Source organism: Mytilus edulis, chromosome 2 (genome assembly GCF_963676685.1).
Source record: "Mytilus edulis chromosome 2, xbMytEdul2.2, whole genome shotgun sequence".
In the NCBI taxonomy this organism is placed as follows: domain Eukaryota; kingdom Metazoa; phylum Mollusca; class Bivalvia; order Mytilida; family Mytilidae; genus Mytilus; species Mytilus edulis.
The window spans coordinates 38,469,929-38,488,988 of record NC_092345.1 but is presented as its reverse complement, the minus strand read 5'-3'; the positions used below and the strand labels follow the sequence as shown (position 1 = coordinate 38,488,988).

Here is a 19,060-nt window from a genome sequence, read left to right as displayed (position 1 = left end):
CAGTAAGACTTTCTTAGATGACAATACGAAAACTACAAATCTGGACTTAAAATAAGGCATATAGGCACAGTTTTCAATTTGTTAGCGGGCATGATGTAAAACGGCAAACCAAAGAATTCATCTTTATTTATAACTAATATAGGACAATGCTGTTGATTAAAAATTACTCGATTCCAGGACCATTTGTTTTCCAAATAATTGATTCAACCAATAATTGATAAGTTCCAGGTCGACGGGTTCAAACAAAAAGATTTTGAAAACAGAGAAAACTGTACATCCTATAATCGGCATGACTTTATCCATCCCAATACTAAAATAAGGCTTACGCATAGTTATAAACTTTAATTCAGTCACGGACCCGCGATATCACGGGTGTGTTCTAGTATAGATAATGCTATTAAGTTCATGCTGTTTTGTATGCAGTTGTATAATCATTTGCACATCTTAATTCCATGAAGATTGTATGCCCCCGTCCCCTTACTGTGGTTCATCGATTGAGACTTTGTATAGCTTGTGTCTTTGTCAGTTCAAGATAAAATAATTGCTTTTGGTATGCAGTTGTATGAGTATTGGAATTGCTAATTTAACTGGAAGGTTTTTAATCCTGCACCTTAAGACCGAATCTCTTGCACATTTTGCAGTATTGATAGCATTAAATAAAGGCGAGATATATTACTGCGATAACTCAATTTAAAGAAGATACTTAATTCTTTAAAGGCATGTACGCAATATATGTCTCTGTTTTCTACAAAGAATATGCCAAATTATTATGTCATTATAGCACTGCCAATTGCAACTTTATAGGGCGCACAGGGAAAACAACTAAATGCAACTAAATATTTGATTTTTAGCTCTCCTGAAACTATATCCGAAAAAACATACACATCTTTACTCAGTCCAACATTTTTGTTCGGTTAACGTCTTCTTTTTCATACATTTTCTTAAGCATTAATATTCAACATCAAATTTGTCTTCATTTTCTGTAGACACAAAATACAATTTCATTTAAAGTTGAAATTTTAAGATTTGAAATGTCAAAATTTCGACTTTGAAAAAAAATTTCACGACCAAATTTATGTTTACTATGTCCCTAATACGCTTCGGAATCTGTAAAAATCCTATTGACATTTAATTCTTTATCAAAATACCATCAAAAGCAACATGTAAAATTTATTTTTTTATACTCAAGTAAGGTTTTAAATGAATAAGTATGATTTTTGTCAAATGAGCATAAGTATTACATAAAAATGCATTATAGTAGAAGTATTCCAAATATGGCCGTAGCATTTTCTTTGAAAATTGAAAAAACTTCTGAGTAGCATTCACCATAATTTAACCTTTAAAATCAAAATATGTCTTATAATTCAGTGATAGCATATGAAAATCGAAAATTAAAGTTGATATAACCCCATCTTTGTTAGTTGGTTGAAGCATAATAATCTTACCGAATTTTAAAGGAGACCACAAAAAAAAGCGACCAATTAAACACTCATTGTAGATACTCCTACACGAGTAGTATTGTGCACTATATATCCCGCTTGAATTTAGATTTTTTTTTTTAAATTACCCAAGATATACAAGGTGATTGTCAGAATAGAAAATGCTCCTCCCCCCCCCCCCCCCCCCCCCCCCAAAAAAAGAAAGAAAGAAATGTGCAAAAAACAAATAAAGAAAAAAGACTGAATAATGGGGTGCTAAACTTTATGTCCAGTTACCAAATACATGTTTAATAATAACATATACCTCATGTCACCCTATCTACTGTTTATTATCTCAGATCTCCAAATTATTACGAAGAAAGTTAAATAATTTCCTCCTGTTTGGTTTTAAAAAGATAATGGTCAAAATTGATTATTGTATCATTTTTGCAGTATAGTAACAGATTCGGGGGAGGGGAAAGGGGGGGGGGGGGGTGACTGGGTAGTGTCTTCATATATATGTCGTTGATACCGACAAAAGATCTGTCATGTCAAAATCATGATACAGAAGGAAATTTCATATGCACGATCAGAACACAAGAATTTTACCGAAATCATTTCTTACTGAATAGAGAAAAAGGGCCAATAGAATAACAGAATATGGAAAAATAGAACACCCTCCCCCACTCCCCTTTTCCCCTTATCAAGGCCCTCATATATCATTGTGACAGTTAAACAGTTTTTATTTTGGAAAAGAATATTTTTACAAGGTGTTGTTATTAAATGAAATGGGCAATATAATATACCATGCCTTCTCACACGACGTCGTACTTACATTTTCTCTTCCTGACGGTGTAATATGATATTTAACTCAGATCAGTTTTACTACTTGCACAATTGTTAAATTTTATTAAATTCTGTAACAAATTTACATATCTTGAATATTGAAAACGGATCACGGTCAAAAACTATTTTTTTTTTCTCCAAAAAAACAGAAATCAAATGGTTGCTGCCTAAAAACATCCATTTTTAATGGATTTTTTGGTTTATTGGTAGCTCTGTTTTAATAAATAATTGACTTAAAGTTGTCACATGGTGCCTTCTTGTGTCGTCTGAATACATAATGAATGTTATTGATCTGTATTAAATGTTTATTTGGCATGCCGTACGCGATAGAAGCGCGGACGTTAAAGAAAGCACTCTTCACGTAAACGTCAACGCAGATTACATTTAATCACAGTCATCTGAAGATTTCATAATTAAAGCGAAAAAATTGGGGAAATAAAATATTTTTAGTTGTATTATATATAGAATATAATACTACTAAAACTATTTTATTTTCCCCATTTTTCGCTATAATTATGAAATCTTCAGGCGACTGTGATTTAATCTGTATAAAAAAAAATTTAAAAAAATAAAAATAAATATAAAAAGTAAAATATATTTATAAGAAGGTACGGGGATATAACTCAAAATATTTCAAGATCTTTCTATTATAATTTCAAACAATTGCCCACAAATTATTTCTGACTTTATACAGTATCCTGTGACTTTTTGTCCATATGATTGACAGATCCTTACAAACTCTCCATTTACCGATGCTTACAAAATTCGTCTTGTCATTTTATCTATCAAAGATTCTTTTTATGTTTTACATATTGCTAAAGAGATAAAACTGAGTTTAAGCGTAGTTTGGTATACTTTTTAGTTTTCAAACATATATTTTACCGCTTTCATCACTGAGAAAAAAATTCTCAGCCAAGAAGAAAAAATCTCAGCTGAGAATATTGTCCTTTCTTGAAAACCGTTATGAAAAGATAAGTTCTGGAGTGGGTAAAATGTGTAGACTGATGAAATCTACCTATTGTTGAGTTACATCAAAACTATCAGACGAGTCTAGGAGTAAATGGAGAATTTTACAATTTTTACCTAACCAGACCCAAAGGGTCCCATGTGAACATATGCAATCACTTGGCATTCGTCGTCGTCAGTCATCTGTGGTGGTGGTCGTCGTAAACTATTTTTAGGAATCTTCTACTCTGAAACTACTGGGCCGGGGTTAAATGCAGATTTAGGCTTATATCTTAAAAACTGAATAATTTAGAGCAAATCTTTGCAGTTTTTTGTTACTATGTTGAATATTATTGAAGAAAGAGGAAAAATGTTCAGCAAAGTAAGATCTACAAAATTGTAAGTGATCAAAATTGTCAATTGACTCCTTTAGAAGTTATTGCCCTTTAAAAACAATTCTACGCAGGTTGTTCATCATGTTTGATAGGTAAACATTTTAAAATCTACCCTCTGAAACTATCGAGCTTATATGTAGCTAATACTTATAAACTTTAACTGAATATTAATCTGACTGGGGTAACGGGTTTATAAATTGTATCAGAAGTTTTGATCCATTTATAACAAACATGGCCGCCATGGCTAAAAAAAAAAACATTGGGGTCAAATGCGGTTTTTGGCTTTTATAACAAAAACTATAGCAGTTAGAGCGTGACATGGGGTTTAAGTGATGAATAAGTCAAGATCTATCTGCTATGAACTTTTCCGACCAATTGGACAACCCATTGAAGGATTACTGTCCGAAATAGTTTATTTTTATGATATTTTACTGTTTCTATTTAGTACTTTAAAAGTATAATAGGTAAATGTGTTCAAGGCAAAAATTTTCAGCTTTGGATCTACAATTAAGTCAAATCATCAAAAAAGTCAACTTTAGGAGTTGTTGTCCTTGAAACGTTTATTTTTTTACATTTTCTATTACTTTTTAAAAATCTTCTCTGAAACTACAGAACCAATTACTTCGAAACTTTCACTGAATGTTCCTTAGGGTATTGAATTAGTTAATAAACGTTTTGATCCATAAACAAACAGCCGCCATGACTGTAAATAGAACATCGGGAACAAAAGCATTGTATCTAAAAAAAACTACAGCAGTTAGAGCAAACATTCAAACGTGAAAGAGTGACAATGATCTAAATGTTATGAAATTTTCAGACAAGTTTGACAACCTGTTGTTAGGTTACTGTTGGAAATAACTTATTTCTATTAAATTTTACTGTTATTATTTACTTTCTTTGATATTATGATAGATAGAGAAAAGTATGAATGTTAATAAATGTCTACTGTAACATATCAAATTATCACTTGACCCTTTAAAACTTTTTTTACACTTTTTGTGAAAGTCATTAATTTTTTATAAATCTTCTTCTCTGAAACTACTTGGCCAAATACTAAAAACTTTAATTGAATGTTCCTTATGGTATCTAGTTGATGAATGGGATTTGATCCCTTCAAAAACATGGCGGAGGTTTCAGAAAATAGAACATAGGGGTCAAATGATTTTTTGGCTTTCTTATCAAAAACTATAGTAGTAACAGCAAAACTTACATAGGTTTAAGTTACATTGGTGAAAGTGTTAAACAAGTTTAGTTATACCGGTCAAGTAATCTTCAGACCAATAGAATAACTTTATGTTCTCTCCTGCTTTTACTGTTAGTCACAGGCTCAACAAAAATGGGGAAATTATATACGTTATTAAAAATTTCCTCTAGATACTATCTATTGATTATAAGAAGCTTTTGTCGAAGTTTGGTAAAAATCTAGGATGGTTCATGAACCTAATAAATGTTTTAAAAACTTGTATCTGCAGACTGTATGTTATGTTAACTGTTAGAAAAACTAAGTCCATTTATAAGTAATATATGGAGAACAACAGGTGATACATTTTCACAACATTGCCTTCTAGATATTAGCTTTTGATCATAAACAAACTTCTGTACAAGTTTGGTACAAATCTAAGGTAGTTTAAGAAAGTTATATAAAAAGAAACTTTAACCACATCTAGTTAATGTAATGTTAACTGGCAGACAAAAAGTCCATTGATAAGTAAAATACTGATAAGCAGAATTTGTTTTTACAAAATTTACTTCTGAATATTATCTTATGATCATAAACAAGCTTATGTGCAAGTTTGGTAGACATACAGGCCCCGGCGCCATAAAACTATTTGAGTATTTTTTTTTTACTCAGCCTGAGAATTTTCTCATTTTTTTTTTGGCTCCCTCCTGTATAATACGACCACCTTTTCTAAATACTGCAATACCATTAGGTACATAGGACATGTCTTGGATTCTGTCTATTTCAACAATTGCTAAACTAAATAGTCCGATATCTACGTAACTCAGAATAGGATGCACAAAAGCCATGAGAGTTTGGATTTTCAATAAATATTTTAGAGCCAAACTCATGGTGTAATTGTAATGCCAAAGCAAGGTGAAATGGGGTTAACAGGTTTTATGTTTAAAGCAAGTATGCATTCTGTTATTGCCAGGATTTTTCGCAGTTTGTCGACAGGAAGTTTAGAAACATTACTACAATCTTTCAGTGAGAATCAGAATAACGAGGAGGTCCATATCATATTCATCGAACTATTAAAATGCAAAGTTAAAATCCTCATTAAAGTTGATTTATAACAAATACTGACTTAGAATGGCTTCGAAACTTTACAATAGGAAGTTTAAAACATTTTAATTCGGAAAATCATGAAATTATCAATGTAATCTATATTTACAAATGTTGTAACCCCTTTTTTTAAAATAATACAGAGTGTGCTTTCACTAAACTGAGTGAAAATTGACAAAATTTAGAAAAAATAAGGAATTCTAGTTTTACATTATGAATAAACAATTAAACCCTGTATAAAATGCAAAATCATATGTCAAAAGACAAAAGAAAAAGTAACAAAATTCTAACTTTTTCCCCATCTTGAAATTTGAAAAAAAATCCAAATGTCTTTTTTCTTTCCATTTTATAAAAAACTGCACCGCATGAAATGTCTACGACTGGGCAAAAAAAATTAGCTTAAGGTATTGGCTTGGCAAAAAAAATCGTTTTTTAGCCTGCTGGTATGCCGATCCATTAAAGTCGTAAAATAAGCACCTTTTTCGTGATCTGTCACTCCACTACACTTTTTATGTTTTATATTATTGCTAAAGAGATGAAACTTGAAGTTCGTTTTAGCGAAGTTTGGTACACTTTTTAGTTCCCAAACATCTATTTTACCACTTACATCACTAAGAAAAAAATCTCAGCTGAGAATATTCTCAACCTTGAGAATATTTTTTTATGGCGCACATTCTTAGCTGAGTAAAATAATTCATTCTGAGAATATTTTTTACTCAGAAGAAATAGTTTAATGGCGCCGGGGCCTGGATTTTTTAAGAAAGTTATTAAAATTTTGAAGACTTTAACAATGTTGACTGGCATATAAAACTAAGTCCATTTGTAAGTTAAAATACGGATAAAATTTACCTCTGGATATTACCTTATGATCATAAACAAGCTTTTGTCGACTTTTCTGTTTGGTAGAAAACCAGGATAGTTTAAGAAAATTATTAACATTTCAAAAACTTTAACCACAGAGTGAATATTTGTGGACGCCGCCTACGATGATGACGACGGAATGTTTGATCGCTATGTCTCGCTTTTCCGACAAAAGTCGTCGGCTCGACAAAAAGCATGACCATACAAATCTTGTGAAATATATATTTAAAATGATAATTTCCACGGCGTATTCTATCCGTTCCAAGTTTTGTAATTTTTCAATATTTTACAGATGAAAGGATGAAGTGAGTTTTTTTGCCGTCAACGTTAAGATACACTGTCAGTTTCGGTCAAGTTTTTTTTTTTATAACTTTTTGAAAATCAATAACGTAGTTAAACATTCATTGAATTACATGAGACTTTGACAGAAGCCATTTTATGAATAAGAGTAATGTTTAAAATTTGTCCCCCCCCTATTTTAGTGATAATTTACTTTTATTTTCTTTACAATTCAAATTCACATAGAGTAACGGATTACAGTTTTTAAGACATCAATTAATTTGTTATAACCATCATTGAATAATTTAATTTTGGAAGTAACGTGTCTTCTGATTGGCTGACGTTATTTTGTTATGAGCCCATATACATAATTTAGTCATGTGACCGTGACGTCGTCAACGTTTTTTCATGGTTTTCTGGTTTAAAATGGAATTTAGAATTAAATTATAAGAAATGACTAATATTTTTTCTGTCTATTCGAAATAACATAAAAAATGTGGTGCACACTGTTAAATAACCCGCTACGCGCGTTATTCAGTGTGCACAAAATTTTTTTTATGTTATTTCTTCATAGACAGAAAAAAATATTACAGTCATTTTTTAAATGTTTTGAAACTCGGAAATAAGCTTCTTCAAGATTGAGAAATAATATCTGATGAGCAAAGTTCGATATTTTTCCTACATTTTACCGATAAACAGACTTAGTTTTTGGCGATAACATTACTCTTTTACAATGACAAGCAGCAGTCGCAGGAGAAACAGAGTTCACATTTTTAAATGATCATTTTGACCAAAATTCACTGAATTTGTTTCAGGTTTGACATGGCCAGGTATCGAACCTAGTACGACATCCAACACTTGAGCACCTAGACGTTTGTAAGAATGGGAGTCTCTATGGCAAGCCGTTCTCGTCAAAACTATGTTTTAACCCTTTTTTCGAAAAAAAACACACACTGAGATTTTAAAACCTAAAATAACACTGAGAAATATAAATTACACACTGAGATTTAAAAAAATAAAAAACACACACTGAGAATTCAAAATTACACACTGAGATGAAATAAATTGAAAAACACACACTGATAATTGTTAATTACACACTGAGATTTCAAAAATACACACTCAGATTAATATGCAATATGAGATGAATAATTCAACAGATTAATATCTTGATCTCAAGAACTCTTGTCATTATAATGAAATGCGATTCCTTCAACCAACATTCGTAATAAATTTCATACATATTCATAAGTTTGTTGCCTATAATTCAGATCATTACTACCAGTGTATCGGGATTTTGTTTTTACTTAAAATCGTTTAAGCATGGGTCCCTTTTCAAAAGTTTTCCAACTGTGAACCTGATTTCGCAAGGTAATCTTTTTTTATGTTTGTTACGTTTATATGCTATCATAGACCATGTAGACACCTAGCTGAGTAAAAATTTCCCTGCATTCATTGTTTTTTTGCAGATTGTTCCAATGTTTTCTTATAATCTTAATAAAGTTTTTCACCATTTGGTTATATTTTGTAATAAGAGTAAGTGGGTGTTTTTCTTGTTCTTGTATTTCTAAAGGGTTTTTATATAAATAATTTGGAACCAAATCGAAGGACTAACGAGTTCTGTCCCCTAGTTGTTTTAAGCTTGTAATAGATTTAGATCAAGTATGCTGATTAGATATGTGCGCATAAGAATTGCGCACAAATCTCAGTGTGTAATTTTGAATTCTCAGTGTGTGTTTTTCATTTTTGTAATCTTAGTGCGTCTTTATAAAATCTCAGTGTGTAATTTTTAATTCTCAGTGTGTAATTTTTAATTCTCAGTGTGTGTTTTAAAGTTTTTAAATCTCAGTGTGCTTTGTTGTAATTCTCAGTGTGTAATTTTTGACGAGAACGGCTTGCCATTAGTCTCGATAATTTCTTAAATTTTGTTTGATTGTTTAAAGATAAAAGTTGAGTTTTTAAAGGTGGATTTTAGCGGACGTGTGTCTGAATTGGTATCACAACCATCTTTACCGATTCATAATCATGCTTTAGTAATATCGGGTGTAAAGATAAGCATGAAATATTTGTTTACACTACTATTTTACTTTATATGTTTTTTTGCAGTTTTTTGTACAGTCAACGGCCGACACAGTAGACCAAGGGTGCGAAAAGCAGTGTGCGACTACATATGTACAACGACTTGGCAAGCGAAACAGAAGCTGAAAAAGAAAATAATGAACTTTTCATGAATAAGTTGTAACAACATCTGAAGATGTATCATTTGTATCCCGTATACAATTATCAGATATATGTCTATGGAAAGAGTTATTTTTTAAAGATTTGAATAAGATAATGCAGTACATTTTATGAATCAAGTGATACAAAAACAAAAGTATAAAAAAATAATTATAAGTAATGAAGCAGGCCAATATAATGTTTAAACCCTATTGTGACAGTGGGTATTGGTTAATAAACTAAATTCTTACACTTATCAGAACAATTGTAATATTATTAGTTACATAGTGTGCCAGTAACGTATTAAATACAATATATATATGGGGACAGTTAATTTCATATGGGTTAGAGCGAAGCTCGAACTCCTATATGCGTTTGTATTTAGGCCACTAGCACACTGTAACGGATTTAGCTAACAGACTATCTTAACATGTGGTATTATCAAAGAGATCAACGCAGGGGTGTTAAGGTCGTTTCAAGAAAATTTTCATTTTTATACACAAAAAAAAATCATATTGTACTCAAAGTGAGTTTTCTCTGCCTAAAAGCCAAAATACACGTCATATGAGTAATCGGGGGGAAAAGGGTCTATTCTTATTTATATTACAAACTTTTATTTTTAGAAAAATATAAATACACTAGTGTCACGTGACTTTAAACTGAAAGTAAAGACATTTCCCAAAAAAGTCAAAAGTGCAGGTGCAAGATGAAATCGGATCGCCCTGATTTTGGGCTCGTTGTAATCAGGATAACTTGTTTTACTGGAAAAGTGCTGCCACTTAATTTTCATTAGAGGTTTTGTAATTAAAAAACAATAAAACATGGAGAATTTAATCGATTTATTGATATTTTGGCACTTCGGGTTGTGAAATTTCTTTTACACGAACGCTATATAACTAGTAGCAGCACTTTTCGAAAAGTTTGAAATGTGGCCTTTCTACCAATACCAGCATGCAGTGGGTTGGTATAGCTCTTGCACCTGCACTTTTCAATTATTCTAACATGTTGTAGCATAATCGCCCTAAAATGCACGAAAAAAGCGTTTAAAAGACCCTCTAGTAGTCGGATCGGCTGACGGAAAAACTACGTGTATATTTTGTTTTCACCGGCGTTTCATTTGTTTGTGCGAAGTTTGAAACAACTATTGTCTTATTGCTATTTAAATTATTGAAGGCAAAAAACATAATTATTCAGGTCATTATTATACACCCCAAACGTGGGTTACATGCATGTAGTGTTGGGGCATGCAGCCTTCCCCCCTTTTTTGTTCAAATCCGGAATCGCATCTCGGGTGCTTGTATAGTTCTTGTTCTACAAATCAAAGTTCAATATGTAAATTAATTTAATAGATAAGCCTACAAGGTCATTATTATACACCCCATACGTGGGTTACATGCATGTAGTGTTGGGGCATGCAGCCTTCCCCCCTTTTTTTGGTTCAAATCCGGAATCGCATCTCGTGTGCTTGTATAGTTCTCGTTCTGCAAGTAAAAGTTCATTATATAAATTTTAATAGATTAGCCTACTAGGTCTCTTCTAGTGTTTGTGTATTGTGAATCATTAACATTTTAATGAAAAAAGCTGCATTAATAAAGAAATTGGGTGTGTCATTGGTAATGTTTAAATTATAAATATACTTAACTCCTACCTGCATCACATCAATAGATGGAGATTTTATTTGTTGAATATCTCCTGCTTATCAAGTGTGACTGGTATCAATTGTAAATCATGATTTGTCACTTTTAGATTCATTCTGGTGATTCTTTTGCATCTATTTTCACCAGCTGCTATGCCAGTTTTTTTGTATGGCTTGCTTTTTTTTTATTATGTCGGACTCCATAGTTATTTCCTGCGTCTTATTACACAGAATATTCCCTTTCAACCAATCTGGAGCAGTATTTGACTTATTATAATATCCTTACAGTTACTTGGTAAAATTATTCTGCCCTACTTTTACTGATTTTATTATGTTTGTAATTCAAAGGCATACATTTTAAAATTTGTACACCAGCATTAACATTGGGGATATAATTCCTTTTTTCATAGAATGTGTGAGTTTCAATATTTGCACAAACTACCTTTAGGAGTAAAGATTAAAAGATAAGACATTGAGTACCCCAAATTTAAAAAAAACAAACTTTGTGCTCTATAATTTATGCTTCCACTACATGTATATACCAGTTTCAAAAATTATTTCAGATGCATACATTGTATACGACTTATTTTAATCTCATCTGATTTGTTTCAGATTTAGGTATATATGTACAGTGTACATTGTACCTATGATTCAATCTGCAGCCTTGTAAATATATCAATTTTCTCAACCTCTAAAGACATCAAAGAATACAATTCTATCATGAAGTTGGAAATAGGGACCTATTTTTTACTGCCGCTCATTTCATATTAAATTCCTGCCTTCTGTGCAAAGTGTCCACCAATACAAATGGACAGCAAAGAAATAGTCGTATGTGCTTATGTGACATTCAGCACAATCAATCAATTGTGTTTTCATTATTAAGTGCCATAATATTTTAATTCAGGTTCATCATGTTCATCTCAAAGATGTTAAAATCAGAAAACTTATTTATTATCAACTGCTGAGATTGGAGTCAACTGAAATGGTATTTCTTTTCTGTCCTAATAGATTAAATTTTATGTACCAGAATATACATCTAAATACAGAATTAACTAACTTAATATAATTTATACATAACCACAATCCTGAAGTGTCAGATCAATCAGAATGAATCGATTTCCATGATATAGGGGAAAGGACAATTAGTCAGACGGAAACTCATAAAATGATACAATGTATATTTTTGTATGTACGTGTTAACCATGGTAACGGTTATAGAACTACAATGTACTGCCTACCAAAAATCATGGGTTAATCTTTACCTGACCCAATCACAAAAAATAACACAACTTAATTGTTAATCAAAACTTCATTGGCAATTATACCACATCATCTTTTTTTTTAATGAAATTCTAGCTGTACTACATATACATACATGTAATTACATGTATGATGCATTCAAATTTAAAATATATAGAAAGTAATTTCTGTCTGTGTGTTGGAAATGCTGTCTCATTGCCATACAAATGTACATGTAAAATGTATTATGTATGCACATGATGCATATGGTAATATAATGCTGTACATGTATATCTAACATCAGTTGCTAATCTTGCTAGATATAAGAATTTTTTATACTGTGGAAATATTCCATCACAAGTTTCCAAGTATACCATGTATACCAGTAGAAAATTAAATGCATATGAGCATGTTAATGTACATATGTACAAAAGAGCAGCTACATGATAAATGCAAGCAAAGAAAAATATCCAACATTTTTTGGTTCAAACATTCTGTGGATGTTACATTTGTACATTTGTACAGAGGTCTTGCTCAGTATTGAAGGCCAACATCAATATGACCAACAACTGAAATCAAAACACTTTATAATGCTTTTGAACATTTTGTAAACCTGTATAGTCTGTGTTATGAAATGAGATTGAAATATAAACCATGACAAACTATGATTTTCTTGTTCTCTGGTGGCTAATACATGTATATGACTAGTTGTTCTCTGATTGAGAGTTGTTTCATTGGCAATCATATGTCATGTATGTCATATTCTTACTTTTATAATTACATGTACATGTAACTACAGGTGCATCAGTGAATTGCATGCTTACAAGTACATTTGTACATGTACAATGTACATGATGTAATTTGTATATGTCTGAAATGTACATATGATATCTGTAAGTTTTCTGGTAGGATTAATATCTATATTGAATTACTTTTTACATCGCTTTCCTGTAATTGCCATAAAAATAACAAAACACTCATAGAAGTCTTATAAATGAATATTTCAAAATTCCCCTTTACCATGTTTACAGTTCAACTGAATATCATATGTCTATCTGTAGATCTCTCACTCGTCTTGGTTAGATATTGCAGATTTTTTAAAACATTTCATGAAAGAGACATAAAATTACATTTCTGACATCCGTGAAATACAATATTATAACTGAAATCCTTTTTGAAACTCCTATTTTAAGACTATTCACAAATCTCCAAACGGCCTTTATTATGTATATTTGGTATTCCTTTTAACTGTCACATGTGTCAAGTAAAAACTCTTTAAGATGGTATACATCAACTTCAATAATGATGAAAAAGAAGTTAAATTGTCCAATTAATAATATTCCTCTCTATTTCAGCATCAATACACTAAATTCCAATTCATTTGGTTTTGAAACAGTCAATGCTTCTACTTAGTACGGTGCATTATGTAGAATTGCTGTCATTTTTCTATTTTTCATGGACATATTTGGTGGCTTTCTAGACAAATTTTAATCAGATCTTCCATAATGGCCATGATGAGTTATAAGTAACTTTTAACTGGTGTCTGACTGCAGGTCTTCATCCCTGAAATATGAAAATGCAAATATAATACAAGTACAATGTATATATCAAATGAAATTTTCAATATGAGAAAAGTAATCAAAAGTTAGTGCAAACATACTTCTTCAAAAAGTACTGTTAAAATGCTAACAAAATAATTCTCGTCCTTTTTTACCAGTAGTAATGTCTCCATTCAACATTTGAACAAAAAATAAATTTTCCAAACACATTTTAATAAGGCGCACTATGTAAAATGTAATAAATATTTAAATTTTACAAATGTATGTTGAACTTCATTATTTTGTATCTCCTTTTCCAAATGTGAACAGTGACAGGAATACTTCAATATCAACATGATCAATATCAAGAATCCACAAGAAATTTTAGCTAGCAAGTTCAGTATATTATTATTATCATGGTTATAGGCATATCTGTCATGTCTGTGTAAATAAATATTACTGCTCATACATATATATACAGACACTGAAGGACGCCTCCGGGTGCGGGAATTACATGTTGGTGACCTTCTGCTGTTATTTTTTTTTTTTGGTCGGGTTGTTGTCTCTTTGACACATTCCCCATTTCCATTCTCAATTTTACTTCATTTTGAATTCAGAAATTATCATGATTTATATTAAGTACATTAATTATTGTATTGCAATTCTTGAAGAATGGAAAAAAAAAGTGAATTTGTAGGATACTTATACAAGTGAATCTTATTTACTTGTACATGTTGTATGGGTAAACCAAAAAATGGCATAGTTATGTCCCTTACACATTCAGAATGTTTTACATTGTACTTGTTTTACATCCTTTTTTCTTTCTTGTATTCTTGAGATTTCTTTGCACTAATCGAATTTTAAATTGTATACTCTCTGCAGATGTCTTTACCAATCATTTAAGTGTAATTTCATAGACAATGAAAATCCCATTTGTCTGTTATCTTCATAACACTGCTCATTTACAAGCCTCAAAGGAGCAATTTTTGAAGGCCTTGCACAAATATACAAGATCTTTGCTCAATCAATTTCTTTGATGGATTCATATAATGAGATGAAACATTGAACTTAAAATAAAAAAAAAATTGAGCTAAACTGGGAAAAATCACCATGATCATTAAAGGCATGATTCACATCTCAAAACTTGAGGATTTTTTTTAGGATTGAAAGAAATGTTTACATGGTTTACTTGTACAAGTAAATTTTTGAGAAAATTAAGGCTAGATTATTCAAACATTATCTATTTACTTATACGTGTTATGTGTATTTTTTTTACTTCTTCAAGTAAATAAAATAAACTTGTACAAATACATGTAGTACCCCTGACTATGTATGTGTCTGTAATATTTAATTGAGCACTTGTTTGTTTGTTTGTTTGTTCATTCACTTTTTTCTCACATAAATAAGGCCATTAGTTTTCTACTTCAACAGGTTTATTAATATTATGATTTGGCGCCTTTTAGAGAAGACAATGTGGCAGAATGTGTTTTTCTCATTGTTGAAGGCCATAAGGCCTAAATGATGACATATATATAGTTTTTAATTTCTGTTTAACTTGGGACCCTTCAGGTGAGTCGTCCCATTGTACATGTACAATAGTTAGATCATGCAGATAATTGCAGGATAAAACAATTTACCTGTCTATAATACATGTAATGAAGCTCTCCAAATTCAAACCATTACTTTATATTTCATCACAGCTTGAATGGCATACTGTAACCTCAATCCTGTTATTGTCAGGTGACCTAAAAAAAAAAGAGAATGTAATTATATACTATTTTTTTTAAATAAAGGAGCATGAAAAATTGAAAACAGCAGGTTCAATAATTTCATGCGTCCATAGCACTTTTCTGGCTTAGTCTGGATTTACCTTCATCAGGAACGCTCAAAGCCAAACATTTAAAATCCAAAGATGTACAAGTAGTGAATAAAATTACAGAGCTATATGTCATGTATGTCAAAAATAGTATGAACCTGTGTATACATCGTAACATGTATAATCATGATAATGAATCATATATTTTTTTAAATAAAGAAATCACTTTTGCCATACAATAGAAATACAATGTAGGAAGATGTGGTGTGAGTGCCAATGAGACAACTCTCTATCATGTCCATCCAAATAACAATTTATAAAAGTAAACCATTATACATGTAGGTCAATGTATGGCCTTCAACACGGAGCCTTGGCTCACATCAATAAACAAGCTATATAGGGCCCCAAAATTACAAGTGTAAAACCATTCAAACAGGAAAACAAACGGTCTAATCTATATAAAAAACAAGGAACGAGAGACACTTATAAATTACATAAACAAACGACAACTACTGTACATCAGATTCCTGACTTAGAACAGGTGCAAACATTTGCAGCGGGATTAAATGTTTTAATGACAATGTTTATATTAATGCAAATTAAATGAACCCAGGATATGCATGTTGCTAATTTTTGCTCGTCTTAATGTAATTTTTATGATTAACTAGAAGTGCTGAGAACACTGCTCACAATAGCCAGCCCCCTCCCCCACAAAAAATATAAAATGCTATAAAACAAACAAGTGAATCTGTGAGCTACTGATCACTTTTGATACCCCCATACACTTTAAGAATTTTAAGGTACACAGGAATTTGTTGAGTGATGAATATGAAAAAGCATCACACGGTATTGCTGACTCATATAAACCCTCAAACCAAATTTAAGAAGTCCATGTTATTTTCCTGAGAAAGATGCGACGAAAAATATTCAATTCTGGAACAGACAGACAGACTGACTTTAATATACCGTCAAAATTGACCGTTTCTAAACAGGCTGTGGCCTTTTCCATTTAATAAATGATATGATTTGCATCCGTTCATGCTTGTACACAATTGTCTGTTATAACAGAATACACAGCTTTATTACAAGTGGTTTTTTTCCTGCCTCTTGGACATGAGGTCTCGCAATGAAAATTTTAAAAATACCATTATGGCTCGATTCTGTTTACTGGGGATATACATTGTATATAGCTGAACACTGAACAGGGACACAGTTCAGATATTTGATATCATCCATGTACTCTAATTGTAGAGGGAAAGTGGATGCAGTGACTATTCAATTTTAATACTGATTATAATTATTATATATACTGTATAAAAATAATATGTCATGTACATGATGTATGTCAAAAGCACGAGAAGTTAAAGAGTATGACAGGAAACATGGAAAATAAATAAGGGGAAACATGAAGCACACATCAAGTCATCCTACTAAACACGAAACATAGAAGATAAAACGTCTGAACACGAAAACAAGTTGGTGACCTTCTGCTATTGTCTATTCTATGGTTGGGTTGCTGTCTCTTTGACACATTTTAATACGAAAGACACCGAACATATGTTCTCATAGTTTATGACTTTATTCATTATAGGTTGAAAAATACACAGTGGCGGATCCAGGAATTTTCATAAGTGGGGGCCCACTGACTGACCTAAGAGGGGGCCCGCTTCAGTCACGCTTCAATGATTCCCTATATAAGCAACCAAATTTTTTCTCAAAAAGGGGGGGGCGAGCCCTCTGCCCCCCCCCTAAATCCGCCTCTGATACAGGCAAAGTTTAGATGTTTATGAAGTGTCCTATATTTTGACTTTAGTGGAACCTTATTATCTGATCTCTTAGTGCACAAGCCATTCCCTCTGCGTTTTAGTATATATCTCTAGATTGTATCATCGTGTAATGTGTTTTCGTACTAATAACAATTTTCACTGCTTACGGTTTTTACTGTTGAGTTTTTATGTAGGTGTTTACTCAAATTTAAAAAGCATGTCCTCTAGATTGATTTTAGGTATCTAGTTTTTTTGTCAATGATTTCTACGATTTTTTACTGTTTCCGATTACTTTGCGATTTTTGTATGTCAAAAAAACGGCGTCATATGTTTTCGTATGAAATAAAAATTGGATCAGTACACGGACAGGAAATGACTACAAAATCCGGAAATACATTTTTTCTAAAGTCGTGGTTCGGGTGATCGCTTAAATCTTAAAAAAAGTTATTAAATACTTTTCAGTACAAAAAATTACTAGTAAAAAGTGTAAGGTTGGTGTTTCGTGTGATGAAATTTTTAGATTTTGATTAATTTCAGATTGGCACCTGGTTTGTACAAAATACATTATTTTTTCTAAAATAAAATACAGTTTTCAAAATTTATGATTAAATATAAAAAGTTAAGACTGTTTTCATCTTCATGTATCAAGGATGTATACAAAAAATTGTCAATGAAATATTGAATAGTTAGATTTTGAACAACCATTTTATATAAGAACCCTGCTAATTTTAACTCGATGGTTTGTAATTAAAACGGCCAAAAAAACACATGACAGTCATACGTCTTGAAGATCCGGTGTCTGACTTGCAAAAAACATATCTGGACTTTATTTTAACCCTTCAGAATTTTTTTCCACAACTATTCTAGTGATGCGTATTTTTGACATTAAATAAAAATGGCTAAATAGGTCAGTTTTATTTAATTTGTTCTAACGTCTTTAAAAAGCGACGTTGAATATGTTTTAAATATATCAAGTTGTAGTGGTGTTGTTGTTCTAAATATAGAAACAGAAAAACATGCCACAATGTACGCGTATGCAGTCGAAACCGACGAAATGTGGTTGATACGAAAACATATGACATACGAAAACATATGACACGACGATAATACCTGAAAGCGATAAATTACACCTAAGTCGTGTTTTGTCCTGACATTGGATCATATTGAATACATTTTCCATTTGTTCTCATCAGTTTCTTCAACCAGGTCGTTATAATCTCAACTGACAAGTGCACGGCTACTTTAGTTATTTTCAATTAACCAACTTGCAAACTGCAAGCTTCGCAACTACATTGAATTTCCAAATAAGGTAAACAGGTGGGCGGAGCTAAAACTCCGCTTGCTATTTTTCTTTTGATAAATACAGCTTTCACTCAAATTATTTCCATTTCTTGATGTGAAAATACATTATAATATTAAAAAAGACACCATATGCCATATATTTCATTATTCATGCGATACGCGTACCTTACCTATTGCTACATTTGTTACTGTGTCTGCAACGTCAAAAGTCGCCCGCCTTTACACATTCTGATCTAGATAGGGGAAATAACTCCTGCACTGTTTTTTTATTCGGTTTTGCGGGAAAACCACCTTAATGTCGCTGCGAAGTCTTCAATATTAAGAACCTTCTTTCATTAGTCTATACTAATGAATCAAATGGCAACAATAAAAACTTGTTAGTATGAATTTATTTCAATTGGTCATCCTCAATTTCTTCGTCTCTTAAACCTTTCAGGTTTTTCCTTAGCGCCGTGTTGGGTTTTTCAAAGGAACGTAGCACCACTATTGACCGTGTTTGAAATAAACGACACCTACTA

General features: G+C 31.6%; 1 protein-coding gene and 1 long non-coding RNA gene across 3 annotated transcripts in view; one reads left to right on the top strand and one right to left on the bottom strand.

Moving 5' to 3' along the window:
• The window catches only part of LOC139510146 (serine-rich adhesin for platelets-like), a 69,544-nt gene extending 60,224 nt beyond the window's left edge, over positions 1–9,320 (top strand). Inside the window, exon 6 of the mRNA XM_071296485.1 lies at positions 9,135–9,320. Coding sequence (XP_071152586.1) covers positions 9,135–9,259 — 125 coding nt within the window. The 3' untranslated portion in view covers positions 9,260–9,320. The remainder of the gene's footprint in view (positions 1–9,134) is intronic.
• A 3,782-nt stretch (positions 9,321–13,102) lies between these two features.
• LOC139510145 (uncharacterized) lies at positions 13,103–18,804 on the bottom strand. Of its 2 annotated transcripts, none has more exons than XR_011661840.1 (3): positions 18,713–18,804; positions 15,296–15,403; positions 13,103–13,683 (listed from the first exon to the last, which is right to left on the bottom strand). It is a non-coding gene; the product is annotated as an uncharacterized lncRNA (long non-coding RNA). The 2 variants fall into 2 exon arrangements; XR_011661841.1 differs by having other exon boundaries at positions 18,708–18,773.
• Between the last annotated feature and the right edge of the window lie 256 nt (positions 18,805–19,060).